This window comes from Camponotus vicinus, unplaced genomic scaffold (genome assembly GCF_025532165.1).
Source record: "Camponotus vicinus isolate PSW18456_S1 unplaced genomic scaffold, iyCamVici1.0 SCAF_8, whole genome shotgun sequence".
Classification (NCBI taxonomy): Eukaryota; Metazoa; Arthropoda; class Insecta; order Hymenoptera; family Formicidae; genus Camponotus; species Camponotus vicinus.
In genome coordinates, this window is record NW_028141980.1 from 10,527,313 (window position 1) to 10,550,260 (window position 22,948).

At 39.6% G+C, this 22,948-nt stretch overlaps 1 protein-coding gene and 1 long non-coding RNA gene across 7 annotated transcripts in view; one reads left to right on the plus strand and one right to left on the minus strand.

Annotated features, from left to right (window-relative positions):
• The window catches only part of LOC145975905 (uncharacterized), a 53,205-nt gene that overhangs the window by 4,354 nt on the left and 25,903 nt on the right, over positions 1-22,948 (plus strand). Inside the window, exon 3 of one of the 4 annotated variants that reach the window (XR_014440130.1) lies at positions 8,303-8,375. The exons of the other annotated variants lie outside the window; for them this stretch is intronic. This is a non-coding gene — a long non-coding RNA (uncharacterized LOC145975905). Of the gene's footprint in view, positions 1-8,302; positions 8,376-22,948 lie in introns of those variants that run through there. 4 annotated transcript variants of the gene reach the window in all.
• Positions 1-22,948, minus strand: part of Knockout (Stork-head domain-containing protein knockout) — an 80,925-nt gene that overhangs the window by 4,065 nt on the left and 53,912 nt on the right. For 2 of the 3 annotated variants that reach the window (XM_083106654.1, XM_083106656.1), the window contains exons 4-6: positions 3,256-3,711; positions 824-1,030; positions 224-408 (exon numbers count right to left, since the gene is read on the minus strand). In XM_083106654.1, the coding sequence (XP_082962780.1) occupies positions 224-408; positions 824-1,030; positions 3,256-3,711 (848 nt within the window). The remainder of the gene's footprint in view (positions 1-223; positions 409-823; positions 1,031-3,255; positions 3,712-22,948) is intronic. The other variant, XM_083106657.1, reaches the window with a different exon arrangement.

Sequence of the window (22,948 nt, forward strand, 5' to 3'; positions counted from 1 at the left end):
CTTCTGGCAATTAATCGCCTTCATTTTAACTTAATTATTTGAACTTTTCGGTGTTTCCAATATTATCATCGATACTATTAATAGCTTAGAATATGTTGCCTCAAGATTTTTCATTAACTGTCCGGGGGAACCGGTTAATTAGCCTTGCGGCGTTAGAGAAGTACTATGTAAGAAGTTTTATTTCACTAGTTCTTGTCGGAGGAAATACTTGAATGCGACTTACCGAAGGGCTGGCGGCCCTTGTCTGCGTGGCAACGCTGTGCAAATGCACAACGCGCGGATTAAACCACTCAGTGGGGGGATACTGAGCACTGAAAGTGCCCATTAACGGTGTGCCCTTCCTCCGTGTGCTCCGCCGAAAGAGCCTGGAGAGCAGGCCTATCTTCTCTGAAAAAATCCCAGAAAAGCCTTGAGGAAGGGATTTGGATTTGTTGCGCTTCGTTAGAAGATAATGAGGATCAAGGAAGGGCTTGCCAGCTATAGGGTGACTAAAAAGCTTTGATTTTGGTTATTATATACGATCTATGTACACGAAACACCTCACAACATTCGCATAACATCTGCTTGTAATTATTTCACTATATTAGGCTAATTATTAGTCGCAAAGAAATTTAATAAAAAACCGTCCAACACATAATGCGACGAATAAAAGTCTCTCTTGCGAATCGATTTAACTGCTCGAATTTTTATATACATATACAACAGCTTCCTCGCAAAATTCCATTTTTGAAAGAACAGCTTTAAAGAGCATTTTTAAACCGATTCGCTTGTAATTTAAAGCGGTCACCCATCACCACGCAATCCCTTCCCCGATCAGACTTACTGGTTGGACTGTGAGGTGCACTGTCCGTGCTGGCGTATTCCGCGCTGGAGGACGTATCGCTCCTTTCGGGTCTTCGCGGCAAGGACCGCGAACTTCCACTTCTGTGCAAACGTCTGGCCGAGCCCCAGAGCCGTAACGAGTGTCGCCTCTCGAGACGGCCGGGCATCGACCGACACCTGGCGAACAGGACCTTGTCGTTGGGGTTTCCTGAAGTGAAAGATGATCAAAATTATTTCTAGCTCGTGTAAAAAAATATTATCATTATGTATAATAATATTATTATAATATAAGGGAGAAATATAAGAAGATAAATAATGTTTAATTCGAGAGAAGAATGCTTTTTTTATATTTCTTAAATTTAATTGTCTTCATTTTGTGGATGTCATAATATTTCAATAAAAAAAAAATACAAATATTCGTGAAGAAACATCAGAAAAAAAGTTAGGCAGCGTTAGATCGAAAACGCAGGGAAAAGTAAATCCCACGCGTAAGACGCGTCGCTTCGGTTAAAAGGGTTAATATGATGACCGAGGCTGCTGCACAACTACATTCTCAAAAAAGAAAAAAGAAAAAAAAAGAAAAAAAGTGGAATACCCTCATTCCTGAGAGTTTCATCTTGGTACATAGCCAGGGGCGATACGCCGACGTAGCGACCGACGACGAGTGGGTTACCAGCGTGAGAATCAGCCGAGAAACGAGTAAGAGAAAAGTAGGAAGATTATATACGTGTGGTCCTCTGCCTCCCCTTCACCCCCCACGTGATGTCGACAGCGTATGTAACGGTAGACAATGTCGTGACCAATAGCTAATATATCGGTTGCGTTAAACGCTTTCCAGGCATCGTCGGTTTCTCTATCTCGTTACCTCTCTCCATCTCAAATGTGTGCGGTGCCGATGCCGGTGGCTCTATTCTCCGTCGTGTGCACACACTCGACGCACATAAAAAAAGAACATACGAATCGCCGCAAGAAATTTCCGCGTGCGTCGTCGTCTTCATGTAACAACTGCAAAGCCATATATCGCGAAATGCAAAAGCTTTTTATTGGAAGTAATGCAAAAATCGCATAAGGAGCTCGAGTTCACATTATGATAATTAGAATTACAATCGCATTCTAATTATGTAATCGGGAATCGCAACGCTTCTCAGATACAAGTCGTCGAAAAGAGAGAATAAGAACCTGAATATGCGAGACAATGAACGAGATTCCCCCGGGGTTTCCGCGAACGTGGCAAAAAAGCGAAATTAAGATAGCACGCAGATTTTTCGTACGCGGTCGCGAGAGGAATCGACGATCTTCCGGCGGCGAGGCTTGCGTGGCTACCAAGGACGACAACAACATAAACGCTCTCTCGACCCGTCCGTCGAGTCGCGACGAGAAAAAGGCCTCGGAGAGCGAGCAGCTAGTGGACTGCTCTCCTCCTGGACACAATCGGAACGTTTCCCGAACACGTGCCGAACGAGTTTGCCTGGACCGACCGGTCTGCCGTGCGAGCGAATTCCTCGTCGCGAGTTTACGAGGGCCCCGACTTCCTGTGCATCCTCGTGAGATGCGGCGAAAGCGATCTTTCGACTTCGGTCTCGACCGCACCGATTTATTCGTCAATAATATATATATTATATATATTATATATGTTATATATATATTATGTAACTGTTATATAACTATTATATAACATACATATTATAAGCGTAGACAAATATATTTTTGTACTATTTAATTGGTCTGCAAAATATTTATAAATTCTTGTCTGTAATATATTCGTTATATCGCAAGAAATAATTTCTGTAGCCGGAATTTCTCCGTCTTATCGCGCTGAATTTATTACTTTCTTCAAGCATAATTTCGATCTCGCGTAATGTACGTTAATGCTATGGACCGTTGAAATGTTACTAAAGTGTTAAATTGGCACGCGTTATAAGTTTACAATTAACGATTGATATCGTGAGACGGTGATTCAACGGGAAACTTTCCCTCGCGGATAAGTCTCGCTCACCGCGGAAGACAACGGAAGATACGCGACACTCTAATAAGACGCAGAGAACTCCGCGACTACTACTGAATGAAGACGAAAGCACGTTAATCGCGTCGTCACCCGACACTCTCTTTCACATGCGTGCTATACAGCCGATATTTTCACGGCACTAACTCCTTGTACGACAACTTCCGCCAAGGGGGCATAACATGTATAACATGTATCTAGATCCTTATGATTAATAGCTGTCTCCTTTAGCAATACTTATCTAACTTTGCGCGATTTCACATTTTGCAGCTAAAATAAAAGCGAAAAAAATTGGTTGAAATAATTTTCTTCAAAAGTCATCGCGTTTCGACACGAACCATTAGCGGATTACAAACTTTGTCTCTTGAGAGAAGCGAACGATTCGAGATGACGTCAGGCTCGGGAAATAATCAACGTGAGAGTCATCTTACCTCCGCAAATAACGTCCGCCAGGTTTGTCTGTACGGCCTGATGCGTAACATCGCCGTCTTGCAGAGTGAGCATCTCGCCGTGTACGAGCGCCACCGCCTCGTCGTTGCTCATCAGCATGCTACCCTGACCTCTGGACCCGTTCACGTCCCTGGAACACCGCCTAGAGCTACCGGAGTCGCGTCTAAGCCTCTTGGTCTCGGGCGTTACGACGAAGTAGCCCTGAGACGTGTGATAGATCTTTCGCTCTTGCATGAGCTTGGCCAGCGCGTCGTAAACGAGCTCTCGACTGGGCCTTTGCATGGCTGGGAAGGCGTTCCTCAGGGCTGATCTGAGGGTGTCCAAGGTCGCCGCTTGCCTCTGGGAAGTCAGCTCCAGAATGGCCCAGCACAGAGCCTCTGGCAGCGGCGTGAACTGACCTTGAGAAACTGGAGCTACCAGACAATCCTCTATATCACCTGTGAAATGGCAGATGTGCAAAATTAATATTCGATATATCCGGGGTCGCGTTTATTTTTCTAGAAATTAATTGAACGGCGAGTTTATTATCTCTCGTGTCTTACGTAACTTGTTGTACGCCTCAATACCAATTTTGCGCCATTATGGCCCCGCGTGCGTCATGTATTTTACGACCGTCCGTCATACATTAGTACCCTCGGGGATAAAATAAAGGATGCGACGACGACGACGTAATTTTATATTTTTCATTTATTTATATCGCCGTGGCAATAAACTGGTATTTGTCTTATCATGCGATCGCGTAATTTTATTTTCAAGACTTCAACGTAATAGCTACTCAAATTCAATGACGTTGCATTCACGTTAAAATTTTTTCAACTTGAACTCTCGCATTTTCATACGTGCGCCGATTGCAAAGTGCTTCTTTAAGAAACATGCACGGAAGAATCATGTTGGATTTTGTGCTGCATTCGTGATCACAGATTTAATAGATGGAAGAAAAATATTCCAATTTACAAACGAGTCGGATTCTTACCGCGAATCAAGTCAAAGAACAAACGTGATCGGTGAATATGAAAAAGCCGGTGAATTTATTAGCCCCGGAGAGGCCGTGGCTCTCGGATATTGTGGAAGAATCGAAATTCTTATTCTTCCAGTCACGTTTTACGGTAACCTGGCGACACCGCGACTGCGTGCTCTTCTACATCTGGTTCACGCCCACAAAAAGAATATGGATTATTCTAAACCCGGGAGTCCGCAAGAGACCTCGAAATTCTCCGCGAGGCCCGTGCGTCGTTCGACGTGCGACGAATTTCTTATGTCCCTCTCGATGTCGATACCGAGAAAGTCAATGTCAACGATGCGAAACGCGTGGCACTCCTCTATATCGCGATAAAATATATTTTTAATTCTTATCAAGAGACGTTAAGAGACATATACTCCAAAATAGATTAATGCATTTAGAAAATTATTATTTAAAATTATTTTTTTTCATTGATTATGCGCTTATAATTAAGACCTCGATGGATGGAAAAAAGAATGATCGCAAAAATCGCCCGTTTCGTGGACCTCGAGTTTTGATACGATTTTGGCGGTAAATGATTGTATATCATCAAACATTCATCCCCTAAAAATTTCGAATTGAGCATACCTTTTATTGCTGAGATATGAAGGGTTGAAATTGGTATTATTCACGAATGAAGGGTACGCCATTTTACACGTTCAACACAAGATACTTTCAGGTTATTCACAATTTTGACTTAAACATCGATTTGAGGTCACGATAAATTAGTCTTCTAACAGATAAACAAATCCTATCTGAAACATTTTTTGATATGAGAAATAACCTCGAGGTATTTTGTGTTGAACGGATAAAATGGCATACCCTTCATTGATGTATAGTGACCAATTTAACCCCTCATATCTCAGTAATAAAAGGTATGCTCAATCTGAAATTTTCAGAGGATTGATGTTCCATGATGTACAATTATTTACCGTCAAAATCGACTCAAACTTCGATGTCCACGAAACGGGCGATTTTAGGCCTGTTTTTGCGGTCATTCTTTGATTTAAAGGAAAATCAATTTTTTGCATATCGATATAAAGCAGACTCTAGGCTCTCTGAGATCGCTAAAATATTTTAATCAACACCGGGATTCAACAATACATTCGCGAAGCCACTTGCTCCGCCGATCGCGTATAATTAAAGGTTTCAGCCGATGGAGGAACTCTATTTAAAGTTCGTGCAATCGCGAGCCCGCCTTCTCTGCGAGCGCAACTCTGCAATTTCCCTGCACGTCTGTCAACGGTTGCCTTTGTTGTTCGCGAGCAGGACGGGAAAGAGCAGGTCTCCAATTACGCGTGTAACTAACGTGTAGAAAACACCCGCTTCGCGAGCTCCCGTTAAACAATTGCCGTAAATAGGCCGAATAAGTCCGCCTTCTCTCCTAATCCTCCTTCGCTTTTATTCTTTCGGCTTCTCGCTGACAGGTCGAGATGTCTCGTTGTCCTGACGTTCTACGCTGACGTCTTGATGCTTGATATGCGCGTTTCATGAAGCCGGGTCTCACAATGTGACTCCACTTTCGACTTGATCATTATTCTCACGTGCAATGCTCGTTGAAAATAAGCCGAAGGTGCTTGCTTAGACTTCGATTACTCATCTCGACCATTTAAACTTGGCGAAATTATTCTCACGCTCGACTTCATCCATCTTCAGTTTAATTAATGAAATATAAAATTGTTCATTCACAAGATATATCCATTTCTAATGGTCGTCGCACCATCCCTATTATCTCTTTTATTAATCGCGTGAAAGAGTGCGATTAGCAAAATTCTGATGCTAGTTATTTCGATCTCATACATCGGTTATCAATTAATATAAACGGCGTCTAATGCTCAGGTGGAAGCGGTCAGTTTCGGTTTCATTCGCGCGCGAGATTTTATCTCGAAGAAAAAACGTGATCTACATATTATGCCGGGAGATCGCGAAGAAAACGAGCCATGTACCACGGTTGCACAATTTTCAAGGAGCTTTGTCGACGACGGACGGAAAGACGGACGTCGGAGCGAGGCCAGCGGGATCGTGGAACCCGATACACGTCTCTGGGGCGTGGATGGATGCTTGCTGGTTCGCGTTCCTCATCGTGAGAATCTCATCTCGAACGTGTCCCCCGAACGTGTTCTCCGTGTATCTACGTTATCTGGTGCACATTATCAACGTGTGCTTCGAATTCGAGAGCTCGACCGGCGAATTCGTCAGGACGGGAATTTTTCGCGAGATTTTACATCCTTTCTTTTTCAGAAAGTACGCTTCTTTTATGCTTGAATGACACCGATTTATTTGAACGATCGGACGATGTCCGTTCTAGCGCAGCTTAATCTCTCCGACTTGTTTTAACGCTTGAGATTAAAAGCGGAGAAGCGTACACGCGCAATTTCAGACACACACGAGAACATCGACAATTAGATACGCGTCATAAATTTTCCGGAAAGCGTTCTGCATGCGTCAAACCGCTCCACTTGTCGTTTTGTTTCAATGCTATTCGCGTACGATATAAGACCGCAACCGCCGCGAGATCGGGACGGACAATTTATGGCCGATGGACATTTACCACCCAACTACTAGCAGCTCTGTGTAAATGGCCATTAACGGTTTATTCTTATTTTTCATTAGGATGCTTTATAACCCGTCTGTGTATGCCTATGGGTAGAATTTAAAAGAACCGATCTCTCGCAATGACGACTGTTTCGATCTCTGCATCGGTCTGCGTCGTCTCGCGGCTTTCTCTCGATCGGAGATCTCGATACTTGCAACGTCATTTTCTTGTATAAAGCCGCTTTTATTATCGCAGCGCAAAAAGTGCTTTAAATAAAATTAAATAACTAGATTACTAGAGCATTCCTTTATTATATTGTATCTAGCTTTTCGTTTGGATTGCGCGCCAACTGAAACAACTCGCAGCTGGTACCGTGTCAAGCTCTGACAATGACGCAAAATCGACGACACCGATCCCGATCCGGAGAACGGTAGAGATACGCGAAGCCGAGCACACCTGCCGACCTGCGGCGACCCTGCGAAAGGCTATTATTAGCAGCCTGCACCTTTCTATCATTCCACGAGGCTTTATTATAATACTATTCCGCGCTGCCCACGTAGACAGCATTCGTTTGGCGTCTCGAAGTAAAAGGTAGTGCCAGGACTGGCATTCGGTCGATTCGCGCCCACGCGAAAATGTATCGCGAAAATATCACCGCGGGTAAAATAGAAACACCGTGGAGACAAGAGACGAAGGCTGCCGCTGGAGAGAACGACTTCTCGAGCCGTTTCTCCAAACGGCGCGACCACTTCCGGTACTGTACACGCTGCATATATCCTTATCGCTGTGATCCATCGTGTTGGTTGGTTGGTTGGTTGGTTGATTAGTTGGTCGGTCGGTCGGTCGGTCGGTCGCTCGACCTCCGCTGCCTTTATAGCTCGACCTGCGCTCATGGGAAATGGCAAAGACCACTCGCCACTCGAGGAATCACCTCGTAACAAGACGACCTTTGAGTCGCGTATATTCTCCTCTCGAGAGTCGGCGACTTCTCTCAGTCGCCTGATTATATGTAAATCCCCAAGACGTCACTTTATACCGCCGGCTATATATCGATCACGCGATTTATTCTCTCCCATTTGTTTACTTTACAGCGGCCTTGTTTTGTGGGATTACGTTAGCGCGTACGAGAGCAAATACGGAAGTTATACATTAGATTAATCATACGTTAGATTGTTGATTGCATGGTATAAGGCGCTGATAGCATAAGCGAAAGCTATTTTACTCTTTCGTATACTGTATTTATCTAGGAGATTAAACAAGCTTGGAAATTTTACTCTCTATTTGAAACCATGTGTTTCCATATAAATAAAATTAAATTCATTAAAACTGACGTGAATTGATTGATTTAGCTGACTTTCCTTCTAGTCTTTATATAAAAAGACATGAAAGATCAACTTTAACCAACATTTTTATAAAAACAATCTTCAGAGTCAGTTCCATCAATATTAATTATCTCTAATCGCAAATGAAATAATGATCTTTTTCCTTCTAGAACGTAAAGTTGGCTGCAATATAAAGAGACAGATAATTTAGTTAAATATGAATAGCGCTAAACGATGTTGATGGAGTAAACATTAAGAGAAGCTACCGATAGTGAAACTCTCAGGTGCGTAAAAATAAAATGTATGAAAGAATGTACGATGCAATCCTTTCGGACAAGGCGTGGTTAGTTGGCACCTTTGCACACGCAGATCTTTCATTCGTTCCTATTAAATTTATGCGTCTCCGTCAGCAGTCAATAATCCAGTCGAGTTGGTAACCAACTGTTTTGTTATCCGTGCATGGAATGCGAATGCAGTTATATAAGAGACTCGAGTCAATTATAAACAAGTGGACAGACAAGCGCAGACTGCACGGGAGCTATTGTACCATTGACGGAAATAAATTTTCGGATTTGAAAACAGAGCGAATTTCTGTCGTGACACGACGAGGAGCGAATCGATATCAAATGGAGACACTTGTGAAATTCAAATGCGAGTACATGTTACATCAGTAGAACACGATCCGGAGCACTGCACATATAGTGTCACGTTGTTTCGAAAATTAAGTCAATTGTACAATTGTCAGTACAATTGTCCGGCCTGCATCTGACAAGATACGGATCTCGGCGTTATTATTCTCGGATGACACTATGCAGCGTGTTGCAAGCGAGAAAAGCCTTTGAGCGACGACAAATCACGAATAATCTTCTCAAAGACTTATTCTCAAAGAGCTATCGAATCCGGGTCGCGATAATGTACTCACTCGATTACGCACAGTGACAAACACTGTGTCCGTAAATGATTTTTGCCTAAGGCCAACTCGATGATTGCTCAGGTATCGCGCAAAATATCCCAGCTACGAACAAGAAGTACCGTTAAACGATTAATCATATAGAAAATTAATATAGAATATTAATTTATGTTTTTTGAAATAAAAATTAAATTTTTTTAGGAAAATCTGTTTCGCACAAACTTATTTATTTTAGTTGAAAACAGAATTTTTTTAATTGAATTGTGGAATACATATTCTCAATATCCCCAATTCTTAAGTAAAATTGAGCGGAACGATTTTATATCGTGCAAAAAAAATTCATCTAAATATTCATATACTGCGATATAAGACTATACATTATTATACTTTACAAGTTTTTCTCTATTTTTTTATATCCCTAATTTAAATTTTAATAAATCTAAAACTCCTAACAAGCTTTATAAATGAACTTGAATATGATAATAAACTTATTTTCAATCTTTGATCAACTAGAATAAAATTTCCTCTAAATTGATTAAGAATAAATTGAATCTTTCTAATTTTTCCCTTTCAATTCTGACTTATTCCCTCACGATTTATTATATTTTGAAACCTTATATTTAAATTTTTATTAAAATTATCCTTAATTATTCGTTATCAAACTTAATTATTTTCCTAAGATTATTCTTTTTTTATTCTTATTAAAAAAAGCTTTCGTGTGAAATTACATAGCTATATTTAATAATAAATGCGAAAGGTTCGACAGGATACCTGCTTTTCGCAGGACCCAGTTTTTCAATAATATGCATTTTATACCACGCGCCCGCCCACAAGCTGCATGTGGTGTCACGAGCTGCGAATTCTTACGATCCTACGCAGGTGGTGAGTGACGACATATCGCGCCGACAACGCAGTATACATGCACGTTTAACTGCCGCCTTAAATAAAGCTCTCGAGAGCTCGGAAGCGTGTCCTTAATCATCTGACGAGACGTCGTCGTAAAGTGTCATCTCGGATTATTAACAAGAAATATGTTATTTTTATCATCTGAATCTCGAACGCATCAATATACAACATTCGTGTGTATTATTGCACTATCATCATATATGAGAAACAGAGCTTACGGACTTTCTCTAGCCTCTCGCGTATCCATCCAATGTAAGCCGCTTACTTCTGCGAGTGGACGAGCACATTCGAGTCCACACACGGATGCATTCGATGCTTCTAGATGTACGCAAATAACGCGACGCATACATTATCGAAGACAATACAGCCAAGTTATTACACCAAGCTATTAATCGTGTCGCAAGACGGACAAAAAAAATCGCTGGTCTATTGTGTCATTGCACATATGATACAGATTGCGGTCAAACGTTTTCGCTTGTGAGGCCAAGGTGAGCCATTATGTCAGAAAATTCATTTTCACATTGTGCCGTAATAATGCAATTACTTTGCCGGAATCGAAATTTACTTTTATGTTCGATTTTAATTTTCTCAAATTTGTGGATTCTATTTCGATAGATTTATTTTATATAGAAAACGAGCAGCTATTTTGCAACTTAAATAAGCAACGAACAGTCTCCCACTTGGAGATTTAAAAGAGAAACGCGCGCTTTCGATAGAATCATAAATTAAATAAGATATAATAAATTAAATTTAATAATGGACTATCTATCGCGGACGCGTCGCAGGAAACGTCATCGTGACACGCGGCCGCTTTCCATCCCGAGGCTTCCTTCTCGTGTCCGCGATGCGCACCGTATATCTCTATCGTGCCACATACTCGTATTACAGCTGCCTTAGCGTATATCAAAAGGACAGTATAACAATGCGAGGCATTTTAATCCTTCATCGTCGAGAGAACCGAAAGAAGGAAGGGAATCATACGGGATAAGCACGTTTCGTGCTTATCCGGATATTTTTTGCGCGAGTCCCCGTTACCAGGTGATATTAAATTTCGTTCGAATCGCCAACGGCGGCGGCATAAAGAAAGATAGAGAGAGAGAGAGAGACGATTAGATCGCGCTCGGATTAAAATCCGACCTCGCGGGTCGTGCGATTTTTCGTTCGCCGGAAAGACGATATAAGACGAGGCCATGAGAATCGACTCGTAGCCTCGATTCCGCCGTTCGATTCCGCTGCTGCATCATGCGCCGATACCATTCGTTCTCTCCGCGATAAGGGCGCAGCCGTCCGCTCGTTCTCGCTTCTGACATGAGCCATTTTGCAACTACGATTATTGCCCCGACGTGCCCGCCAATTTCACTGTAATTGGACGATATCTTATTATTCTGCTTTTAATAAATCTATTCTAAAATATAGTCTCTTACCACTTTCTGCACAGTTAAAAATTGTGCGCCCATATGTTAAAATTTTCTTGTATTACCACGTTTTGATTAGTACTTCAATGTAAAATTAACATACAATTTATTTGTTATTATTTTTATAACGTTTTCATGTGTTATATTTATGTCAACTTGATAACTTAACACTTTGTATATGTCTCTTAGAATGGAATATTATTTTTAACAATCATTTTAAACAATCAACATGTCTCAAAGTCAGTTTAACATTCTAAGAAAAGTTAAAGTAAATCTTGAAATAATTTTGAACTTTGACATACAAAATAATCAAATTTACTAAAATCAAATGTTTCTATTACAAATATTTGAGTTAAAATAATTACAATTATATGTTAATGTCCTCAACATTTCTTACGAGTTATTGTAGCTATTTTTTCATGTAATTTTTAATTAATTTGTATGTTATTTTTACATTACACTTAAAGTCACACTAATAAAAATAAATGTAAAGTATTGTGTCAATTATTTAACATTTTTAGTTTGTCAATAAGTAACATACGACGAATGAATTATTTTAACTTAAAATTTAGAATAGACTTTCTGGAATATATGAAAAATGTTACAATTAACATTTTATTTTTTACTGTGTGTACTTGTATTGCTTATTTGCATTCTATAGTATTTTTTTCATTTATACCTTAGTATCAATTTTACTTTTATTGCGATTTAATTTTTTTTCATTCGCTATATTTATCGCGATGTATTGCATATACGAAATATACAGGTGAGTTTTTCGTTGCTTCATCGCCGATCACGACCGATAATGGCGTAATTGAGTTGAACCAAAAGGGAACGTGGCCCTCGAGTATATCCAAGCAATAAATTTCACATTGTGCTCGTTGTATTGATCGATTTCAGACGGCGTAATTTTAGTGGTAATTAGGAAGATTTTCAACACGGGGAAACATTGCACCATGCTCGGGAATAAACTATCTTCGACCTGCCACTCCCAATCGGGAAAGTTTTATAATCTTCTTGTCTATTGTTTCTTAGACGAGTTGTGTAAGATTGAAAAGTGCCGGGGTACGTTGTATATTTTAACGTTATCCAGATTGAATCATTAAATCCGCTTTTTTGTTCGCGATACACGATCGATATTAGCTGTTGTATTAGAAGGTAATCATTATTAAAAATCTTGAGAAAAAGAAATATTCAGAAATGATTTTATAAATACATATTTAAAAAAAAATAGTTTTTAAAGAAAATTATGAAAAATTATCGAAAATGAATCTTTTTACTTGAATACCTTATGCGAGTTTAGATAACGATATGTATTGTATGCAAAATTGAAGGGTATAAAGGATTCTACACATCTGCCATAGCAATTTCTTGTTAAGATAGGTCATAAGGTGACACGGAAGCGATGCACGTATTTATCTGCGGAGGCGAATGTGATCGCTTAACGCTATCGAGGTCAACGGAGCATACAGGTGAAATGTCACGACGGTTTGCCAGTGATGAAATTCACTAAACGGAGATTAGGTGACGGTAAACATGACGATGAATCTGCCTAAAAACACAGTGATATTAACGGTTAAACGGCACCACTAATCTGATCTCATTTAATTGCGTCGTTAACTTATCCTTCAACTATTTTCCCAAGCAGCTACTTTGTATCCTTTAAAAGATAGGTTTAAAAGTAAATAAGCGAAATCGATGAGTCACACAATCGATACATCAAAGAATAAAAAAAGATCATTCAGCAAAAAAGTTGGCAAAAAAAGTTTCTTTGACGAGATGAATCATTACGGCTTCGGCTAAAGATCACCGCCTATATCCTTTCAGGGTACAGATTATATGTTGGTGAATTTTTTCTCGTCATTGTAAATTAAAACCGGCGTCTTCAATATCGTGCGAAAGAATGGGCGATGACCAGCGTGTCATCAATCACGCCGGAGATATATTCGCGAATTATTGTGTACCCCCTTGACATTAACCTACATATGAGAGTATAATGCGACTTACGTTTGCACAGGCCAACATTTTACAAACGCAGCACCACGCCTTTCGTCGTTTCTATGGACAGGCGGTACACGCCCTTATAATTATGTCGCACCTAAGAAATTATCGTCACACGTTGTGTTGCCCGACCGAACAAAGCGAACCGCCGAATCGATGTCGACGAATGTCTCGAAATGTCTCTCGTAAATAGCAAGTGCAATTCAATCAACTATCGTAATTAACTTTTCAACATCCTAATTGTCTAAATCTCTCCTTTGCGTGTTTGTCTCTGATAAAATCTCTTGATATGCGAAATATTTGTAAATATATATGTGCTTCTTGATCTGCGCGCAGATGGATTTAGACGCGAACAGGATCGCGAATAAAGTGAAATAGCGAGGAGGACGGTGCGAATTTTAAAATATATGACTCCCACGATACGACCTCTTGTCGCTCGGCTTTCAATCGAATTCCAGGACGTGTGAAATCGCACGATCCGAACGAATGCAGGTAGTCGAGCTCGCGTAGCAACGTCCAAGTGATTTCGATACCAATATCGAGATCAATAATATCCATCCACATGTTTATCCGATGCGTGTATGAATTAAATATAAGCCGCATATGCACTCTATATTAATGTCAATAATCCGATACGGGATTTATTTTACTACCCATCGTCGTGTCACTCTAATGCGCGCGATTCTTCTTCCTTCCACTCATAATTCTACACCATATTTTACCCATCGTGTATTTTACCCGTCCAATTTTTCATCGTTTCTGTAGCGTTAAATCGCGTAATAAATGGAGTCGCTTAATCCGCGCATCTTTGCATCCTCGCGATGGCTATTTGCTTCATCGTTCGATACATTTCTCACGACATAATTATAAAATTGATGTCTAATGAATAAGATAAAAGTAGTAAAGTAGAGAAAAGTAGGATACGAGATATTTAGAAATCATCTCTAGGAGAAAAGCTTACACAGAAAAAAAGGACATTCTTGTTTTGAAAATATATTCAGTTTTAACATGGAAATCTTGAAATGAGATTATATTGCGTTAATTAAAGAAAAATTATAATTGCTTGAATAATTGCTTACTTGAATGAAGCCATTTTATATAGTTCAATCGAGAAAAATATATTCTTATGATTTAAGATTTAATTTTCTTGAATGAAAAAGAAACAATGTTAGATAGAAAATAACATTTTTAAATCAAAGATTATAATTTTCTTAAAGTAGAATTAAATAATTATATATTCTTGAGGTGACAATTGCAATATTAAAATAAGACTATAATATTGTTGAAATTTAAAATTATTAAATTCTTCTAAGAAGATTATAAATTGTTGCGTATATACGAAACAATGAACGCGTTAGTTTAAGTATATAAGTTTTGATTTGACACTTTTTTTTCTGTGTATAAGCGATCATAAAATTTTTAGAAAAAAAAAGAGACAAGTCACTCCAATCTGCAAAGAATTTTGCGACACGACTTGTCCCGATACTTTACACCGCCTATGTTTGTTTCGTGTCGTCATAATGGATTAGTCGTAATGAACCTACGGCCACGTTTCACCCGAAGAAACCCGTTTTCCTTAACGGCTACTAACAATAGCAACGCAAACCGTATACCTACGCGAAAAATTAACAACGCGAATGACCACGCGATATCCAACGCATACGTTATGTCGTAAAAGATACCTTCGTGCCTATTTTCGGAGGATATCCGCGTGCTGCCGGAGGAAACCGGTTAAAAACCGTCCATGTGTGATAAACATTCGCAACTTTCATAGCTATTTCAAGAAATATCAACGCGGTCCGACCGTGTTGCAATTTGCATCTAAAAAGCATTATTAGAATATGTCGAACGACCGGAATATTTTCTCTTTTTCTCTCCGTCTCTCCTTATCCTTTTTCTCGATACACATTGCTTCAAGAAAATATGAAAGTATTACTTTTATACTTTTGCTTCTTCGCAAATTCACCTCGGCTCGATTCTAATCAAACTTCTACGATGAAATTGCGCGAGGGAGATGCAATTGGCGGATGTAATTCTGCGGCCAATTTATGCCGTCATTCTGTAAACGACATCTCACAGTTCCGGCTCGTATCCTTTATTATCGATCGACAATGTATCGCATTCGCGGCTGACATCTCGACGACGCGCGTCAATTTCCCTGCCATTTTCTCAGAGCGAATCGTGCAGCACTTTGGTGCCACGATTCGCACGCGATACCTGTATACGTTTGCCTCTCGTCGATCGGCATAAAGTATCGGAGAAAGGGGAATATACATTTTCTATGTACATTGAGGGTGGCAGGCTGTGGAAGAAAAAGAAAACAAGATGACGAGAAAAATATATTCACGAGAGAGAGAGAGAGAAAGAGCTTTCCGGAACGATCCAATTCTCATGGATAATTGAACGTGGCATAAGGCTCTGCTCGACTTTGCTTGGGGTCTGCTAAGCTATTTCTTATTCATAAGCTTCCAACTGCTCCGTAGGATTCTCGTGCAAATTAAATCGGTATTTTCAAATGCAAGATGAATTATTTTTTCTTTCGAATTTCATATTTCTGTCAAAATTTTTTAATGAAACATCTCTCGACTTATATTTTTATCAAATTATTTTATTTATTTATATATTATTCTTATTTATTATTTATTTATTTTATTTATTTATTCATTTATTATTATCTTATTTATTATTTATTTATTTATTTATTTATTTATTATTTATTTATTTTATCATTTTTATTATAAATTATGACAAGATTTTTGTGAAAAGACGAACCGGCCAGCTTCTAATAAGTTAACGTTCGATACTAACCCACACTTTTGCGGCAAAACGCCATAAATTTCGTGCGCTCGTAGAACACATAAAATCACGAGTCCCAAGAGAGACTCATTCTTCGCAATTCCACCGTCTCTTTTTCTCTCTCTGCTTTAAAACCGATCTTCTTCAACCTGCCATGCCACATACCACGGTGTAGCACAAGCTTATTCCGAATGTCTCGCGAGATATCTCGATCGCGTGGCTCGCGAATGAAGATAAAATCCTCGCAACAAATTTAAGACGGACCAGATACTACCGCCGAGAAAGTGTGTAATATGTTAAAGAGCTATTTCCTCTTTACATAAAACGCCTTAGAATTTTACTAGATGTTCAGAAATTTCTCAGGGATGCTGCGGCGAGCGCGTTTTCATCGAGATTGATAAGCCCTGTTCAATCTCAGACAGTTCGCGTGAAAATGAAACGTCTGATTTTATCTGCGATTATGTTTGCCTTCTACGATATTTAATGCGCATAAAGTGCAACAAATTACTCGATTTGAATCAGTGTTATGGAAATAGCGCAAGAAATCCTTTTCACAAGGACGCGAATGATATATCAGCTGATAGTACGGTAGAGACAGGCGAGCCATGACAGTGGCATTGTTTTCGGGAATTTATTAGTTGCGAGACGTCGCTTTCGAAAGCGCAGGTTTCACTCTAAGTCAATTACCGGAGCGCAAACCTTCGCACGCTCCCTCATCGTAGCCGCGTTTTGCAGAAATGCATAAACTGTTCTCGCTGCACCTAGAACAGTTAGTCGGAAATGAACGTGTATGTACGCACGTGTACACGCCTTACTCGTGTATCGCTTATATTGTTCTCTGCTTGTACCGTTTCTCTCTCTTTCTCTCTATTCACAACTTTCGCAGCCTAGTCCGCGATCTAAATATACCTGTATGTTCCGGATGAATTAAAAAATAATTAAGATCACACGTGAGAGGATGAGTGTGCGCGAAATGAAATTAATTTTATTATTCGCGATCGTCGCAGACTTTCAAGGCTGTCTCGTTAAAAATACTGCCCTAAGCACCTGATGATTATTAATCGAAACGTCAGAACTCTCGATTACGGAAATGACGCTCCGTGCAACACAACATGCGCAAACACAAGCGGGATAGATTTTCTCCCGAGTAATACGAGGTGATATTATGATCTCCGATGAAACATTGTCCACTTGTTCGGCGAGAAGTGCCGAGTTACTCTCGCGCACGATTCGCGCAAGCATCGGGTATCGGCTTTCCATCCCGACGAAAAGGTAAAATGCCATACGTAGCGGCAGGTAGATAGGTGCACGGTGTATATATCGCATCGCATCGCACCGTCGCTGAATTTCTGCAGTTTCGCAGCAAGCACGATGCACCTCGATAACGAGGGAAGCCTTTCCCTTTCGCGGCCAGAATGCCACGTTCCTTGCTCTCCTCAACACGAAGAGTGTAGGTCTCTTCGGCAATGTGTAATTTTCCACTCGTTTCCCGTGGTGCATCATTATGCGGCCGATTGGCCGGATTCCCTGGGACCCACTCTCGCGTCTTCATCTCGGGAGACGTATGTCCGCGAGGTTTAGCTCCTCCAGCGTTTACGGGCCTTCTTTTCACATTTCCTTCCCCGATTTATTATTCGCGTTATTGCTTAAACGTTTCTCGCGTTTTACGCCTCAAACCTTTTTGCAATCGTCGTTTATGTCGCCGTTACGACTCCCGCGGAGCCGTTCATTATCGTGGCAAAAAGAGAAGACTGCGCATATATCATGTTAGGATCCCTCTCGAATGTATGTCGCGAGGGAGAGAGAGAGAGAGAGAGAGAATCGCCGCAGCTGTGCATATGTCGTGTTAACCCGGCACGCTTTGTGATTGCGAGGGGTGGCTTTGCATTTATTATACGCACGTGGTTCAGGGTAAGCAAGGAGAAGCGATCATCCTCTCTCGTTTATGAGATCGCGGTAATAAACGTTAAAATTTCATGCTCGTCGCTGAACATCGGCACATGTGTCACGCAACAACGTGACACCGCATTCGCTCCTCGATTGATACGAGCCCCTGTGTTAAATTGCCTCGTACAATATTGTCAATCTACATTCGTTTTAAAATATCGATATTCTGAAAATCGGAGCGGGAATTTATTATACAATTATTAATTTGCGCTCTCGCAATCTATTTTTGCTTCGGATAATAATCACGAAAACATCAAGAAAACACAGACAGCCTTTACGCATTTCTCGTGCGTTGGTTTGCAGGTGCGTTTAAAAGCAAACGCCTTGACCTAGACAATCGCTCCGAGTGGCGCAAGATGATTATGAACGGCGACTTGGACGATGCTACGCGTCTCTCTTCATCTCCCTCTTTCATGGGAGTGCGCGGGGGAGGTCGATTAATTTATTAGTCGATGCAATTATCCGTTACCTCTTTTAAGCTGGCAGGATCAAATGAGCAAAATCAAATCGAACCTATCAGATTATTTAATATCTATTTTGCACCACTAGTAATAATTTTGTAGCCTGTGCAATTTTGAAAAAAATCAATAAAAAAGGAAAATCAAGTATAAAAGTATAACAGACTGAATTTGTACTAATTTGTATCACTAATAATAATTTTGTATCCCGTGCAATTTCGAAAAAAATTATGACACTGCTATCTTAATATTAACCGTTCTGAAGAACCGTTTTTTTTTAAATTCTTATTGCTAAATGTAATTTCAAAAAAGAACGGCTCGATACAAAAATTGAAACTTTATATTTTGATAGTACAAATTATGTCACGTGGAGTGTACAAGTAGTGATTGATTTGGCTGATAGGAAAGAGTACTTTATTCTTGAGACTGATAGAGCTGAATTCAATTTATTATTAATGATACAAATTAGTACAAAATAGGTACTAAATAATCTGACAGGTTCGGTTTGATTTTGCTAATTTGGTCCTGCCAGCTTAATAGAGGTTTATCCGTTACATAATGTCGCCGTTACCTCTCGACATTTCGCGACGTTTTGTTACCTTCCGCGACACGTTGTTGGTTTAAGTCGGCGAATTATCTCGTCGGGAGGTGCTCTCTCGCGCTACCGGTCTTAAATTTCCCGTGTAATTACGATCGCATTAAACGCCAATCCGCTTCGCTCTCGTATACCGATCGCACTCGGCAACGTAAACGGCACCGTTTGACTGTGTAACGAGCTAATAAGCCGCGTCAGACGCCGCTAAAGCAAGGTATAGCTGCGTGTTTCATCATTCTAAGTAACACACACTCGTAATCGCACGCGATGATTAATATTTTACGCGATACTTGTCGATATTATAGATTCACCATCAGATGATGCGCATCAACACCGTGAGAAGAATTACGCGTAATTAATTCAGCGTTTAAACAGTCATCAATCAATATATTTCTGTATACAGGGTGTTTCTTAATAAGTGTGAAAAATTGTATTGTAATTGATTTTTCATATACTCCTACATTCCTCCCTGTGGAGTTACACTCCTCCAAAAATTAGGTTTTTATTTTTTTCTCAAATTTGGAATAAGTTAAAGAAATGAAATTAGGTGGATATTTTCTACTAATAAAAAGATTATTTATTATTATTTTTTTCAGTCTCCCGTATGGTTATAAGGAGATGAAACTAGCAACCCCTATTCAATTTTTTATTAGAACTTTTTAATGGGCCGGAATATGATCATCTAAAAATATGCATTAAAAAGTTTGATTTATTTAGAAACTTTTTTATTTCTTTTATTTTTTTCATAAAATCAGTAGTTTTCAAGAAAAAAAAATAAAATACATTATCGTGCACAGCACGATGCTAAATGGCATAGGTTTCAAATTACGAGAAGTTAAATTTTAAAATAAAAGTAAAATTAGAATAAATGTTGAGAAAATTGGAGGGATGTAGGAGTATATGTTTATATGAAAAACCCCCCTTAATTTTCGACAAAGAATCATCTCCTAAAATGTTTCGCACTTATTAAGAAACACCCTGTATATGTAATACATGTGTAATTAATTAAGAAATTATTTACTATAATTAAGAAGTTGTTTATTATATAATTAGGAATGAGTCATTAAATCTGCGTTTTCTGAAAAGTGCAAAATATCAAAACATCGATAGTCAGCTTTAGGTGTCTGACACTTTCTTTCGCGGAATCGTAAGATTATGCGATATATTGCTTATCTAATAGGAAAGTCGCGGCGTGCGGTATCTTGCAAATCACAAAGTCGTCGAGAAATTATGAATATGACTTATGAATATGAATAGCAATGCGAGAGACGCGTTAAAAAAGCACTAAACGAAGACAGAAAGAGTCAGAGTAACGCCTCGAGAACGGCAGGAAGAAGCCAAGTAATAGCAAAGTATGTCGTGTCTCGACCCCACCATCATCGTGGTAATCGTCGATCTACGACGAGGCGGCCGCTAGGATCCAGCTGACACTCGGCAGGAAGTTGCCACTCGAAAATACCGTGGCACACATCGATGGGCCTACAAACGTTTACACTACGGTGGTAGATGGATAGACGGATAACTCGTTACTCGGCACCGCCGTCTCACTCGTGTGTACACGTTTGCACACACGTGGAACGAATCAACGAATCGTTTAGTACCGTGGGATCTCCTCGGCGTTCTGCAGCTTTAAAGTTCCTAATTCCCCCTTTTAAATACGAGGGCTGAAGGATCGCGAGCAATATGGCTCTCTTAAGATCCTTATAATATTAATTAGCAACAGGTGTTCACCAGTTATGTAGTATTTCCTATTTTTTTCTTTCAAATTCAAAGTAGAATTTACAAAATTGAAAAGTGTAAAGCAATAATTTGGAGATTTAAATCTCAGAACGATAATAAGCAATAATAATATAAAACAATTTTATTTTGCAACGAATTTTTTTTCCTCGAGGTTACGATCATGAAGGTATAATTTGAAAGGTGTCGTTTAACTCTTTTCGCTATTAATTCACAATATTCACTGATATATTGATTATACGTTTAGGAGCAATGCCATATTCGCATACAAGTCTTTCGCTAATCGAGTGATGAAAAGAATTTTTTCTGACGCGAGGAAGGTAATCATACGTCAAAGCTTATTTCGATCGGATAAATAGCAAAGTCGTGACACGAGAGGCATGAGAGATTTTACGATTGCAAAGATATGTTTAGAGCACCCCTTGGCCTCAAGATATCGACACCGTATTCTTGTTTCGTATCTATCGCTCTTGACGACTGTCAAATTCTTTCAATATAATCGACAGATTCGATTAAAGAGTATGTAAGTTCGCCATCGTTATTGTTTGCTGAATGAAAGATTGCTTGTTAACTCAAAATAGAAATGGACGGTTCGAAAAAAATGAAGTGAAAGTAATTGCTAAACTATTGTCCGAGAAATGTCAATCGAACCGAATCGCGGCGCCAATAATGATTGTTGGAATTTTCTCATCAGATCTACAATTCTAGTCTTAAAAGTGTCCTTTTAAACATTTTGAAAGTCAGATATCAATATTCTTTGAGGTAAAACCCATGATAAATATATCTGCTGAGAGATATTCAAAAAATCTCATCGCGTCTGGCGATTTTGCATGGGAATTAACGAACATCTCTTCATAAAGTGCATTTCCTCATGGATGCTTTATCGCGACGAGTCACGTTGCGATTTAGCATCGCGTTTTACACAGTTACCAGATAATTGAGATTTAAAATAGCGAACAAAGATCGTTCGAAGATACGTTTCTCGCGTGCTGGCGCATTCGAGTAGGATGGCACAATCGCGATTCCCGGCATGATAAAGCGCCGTTTCGGCTCGCCATTCGCTCATCATCATAAAATGCGGTTGCATACTCGAGTCGAGGTCTGCTCAGCGCTAATAGAACATCGACAGAGAGTCCGTGCGGAGTCTTAACAACGTCTGCAGCTAGTCAATATACATAATGAATGAGGCACTGGCGCAAACAAAAATGCTGAATCGCAATCATCCGGGCTCGACATGTAACGTGTGTACGAGCGCGCATTCCACGTTAGCGCGTATGTATGCTGCCTATTTATAGTATAGACTCAAAGTATAGAAATAACTGGATGTCGATACATCGCTATTAATTTCCGCGACCTCACGTCCGCTGCGGCACGTCCCACAGAATCTCATCGTTACGTTCGTTGGGTTCCTTATCTTCTTGATACATTGACTTGGCCCGCGTGAGCATTCGCGACTCGCATTTTGAATAAATATGCGCTATGCAACGTCTAAAACAGGTATAATGTGTATATCCCGATGTCCCGCTATGGGAATTCGCGTTACCGTAAACGCCGCGAATTCTTGTCACGAGAATATCTCGCGACTGAAAGACTGATAATGGCGGACGTGTTAATTATACACGTGTTAATTATACAAGTGGCAATTAATTATTCTGCTTATAATAAATATATGTATAATTAATTGAATTTAATTATTATAATAATTAGAGATTTGGCTCAAATAATCAAAAAATTAAAATTATTATAATAAATATATAATTATTATAAAAAATATATAATTAATTATTATAATAAATATATATTAATTGTATGATTAACTAATCATAAATAATTGCTCATATGATTATTCAATTATTATTCTCGCAATGAAACGAGAACGAAATATTCGTCGACGAATAACAAGGTGGCTGGTATGCATATGACTCGTTTCACGCGATTCCTTCGAGATAAATCGCGAAATGAGAATTATGCGTGAAAAATGCGTCGCTTATCGGACCACGCGTGTCCAATGGGGTACCACGACTTAATCGATCGCCCTGGAATGCCGCTAC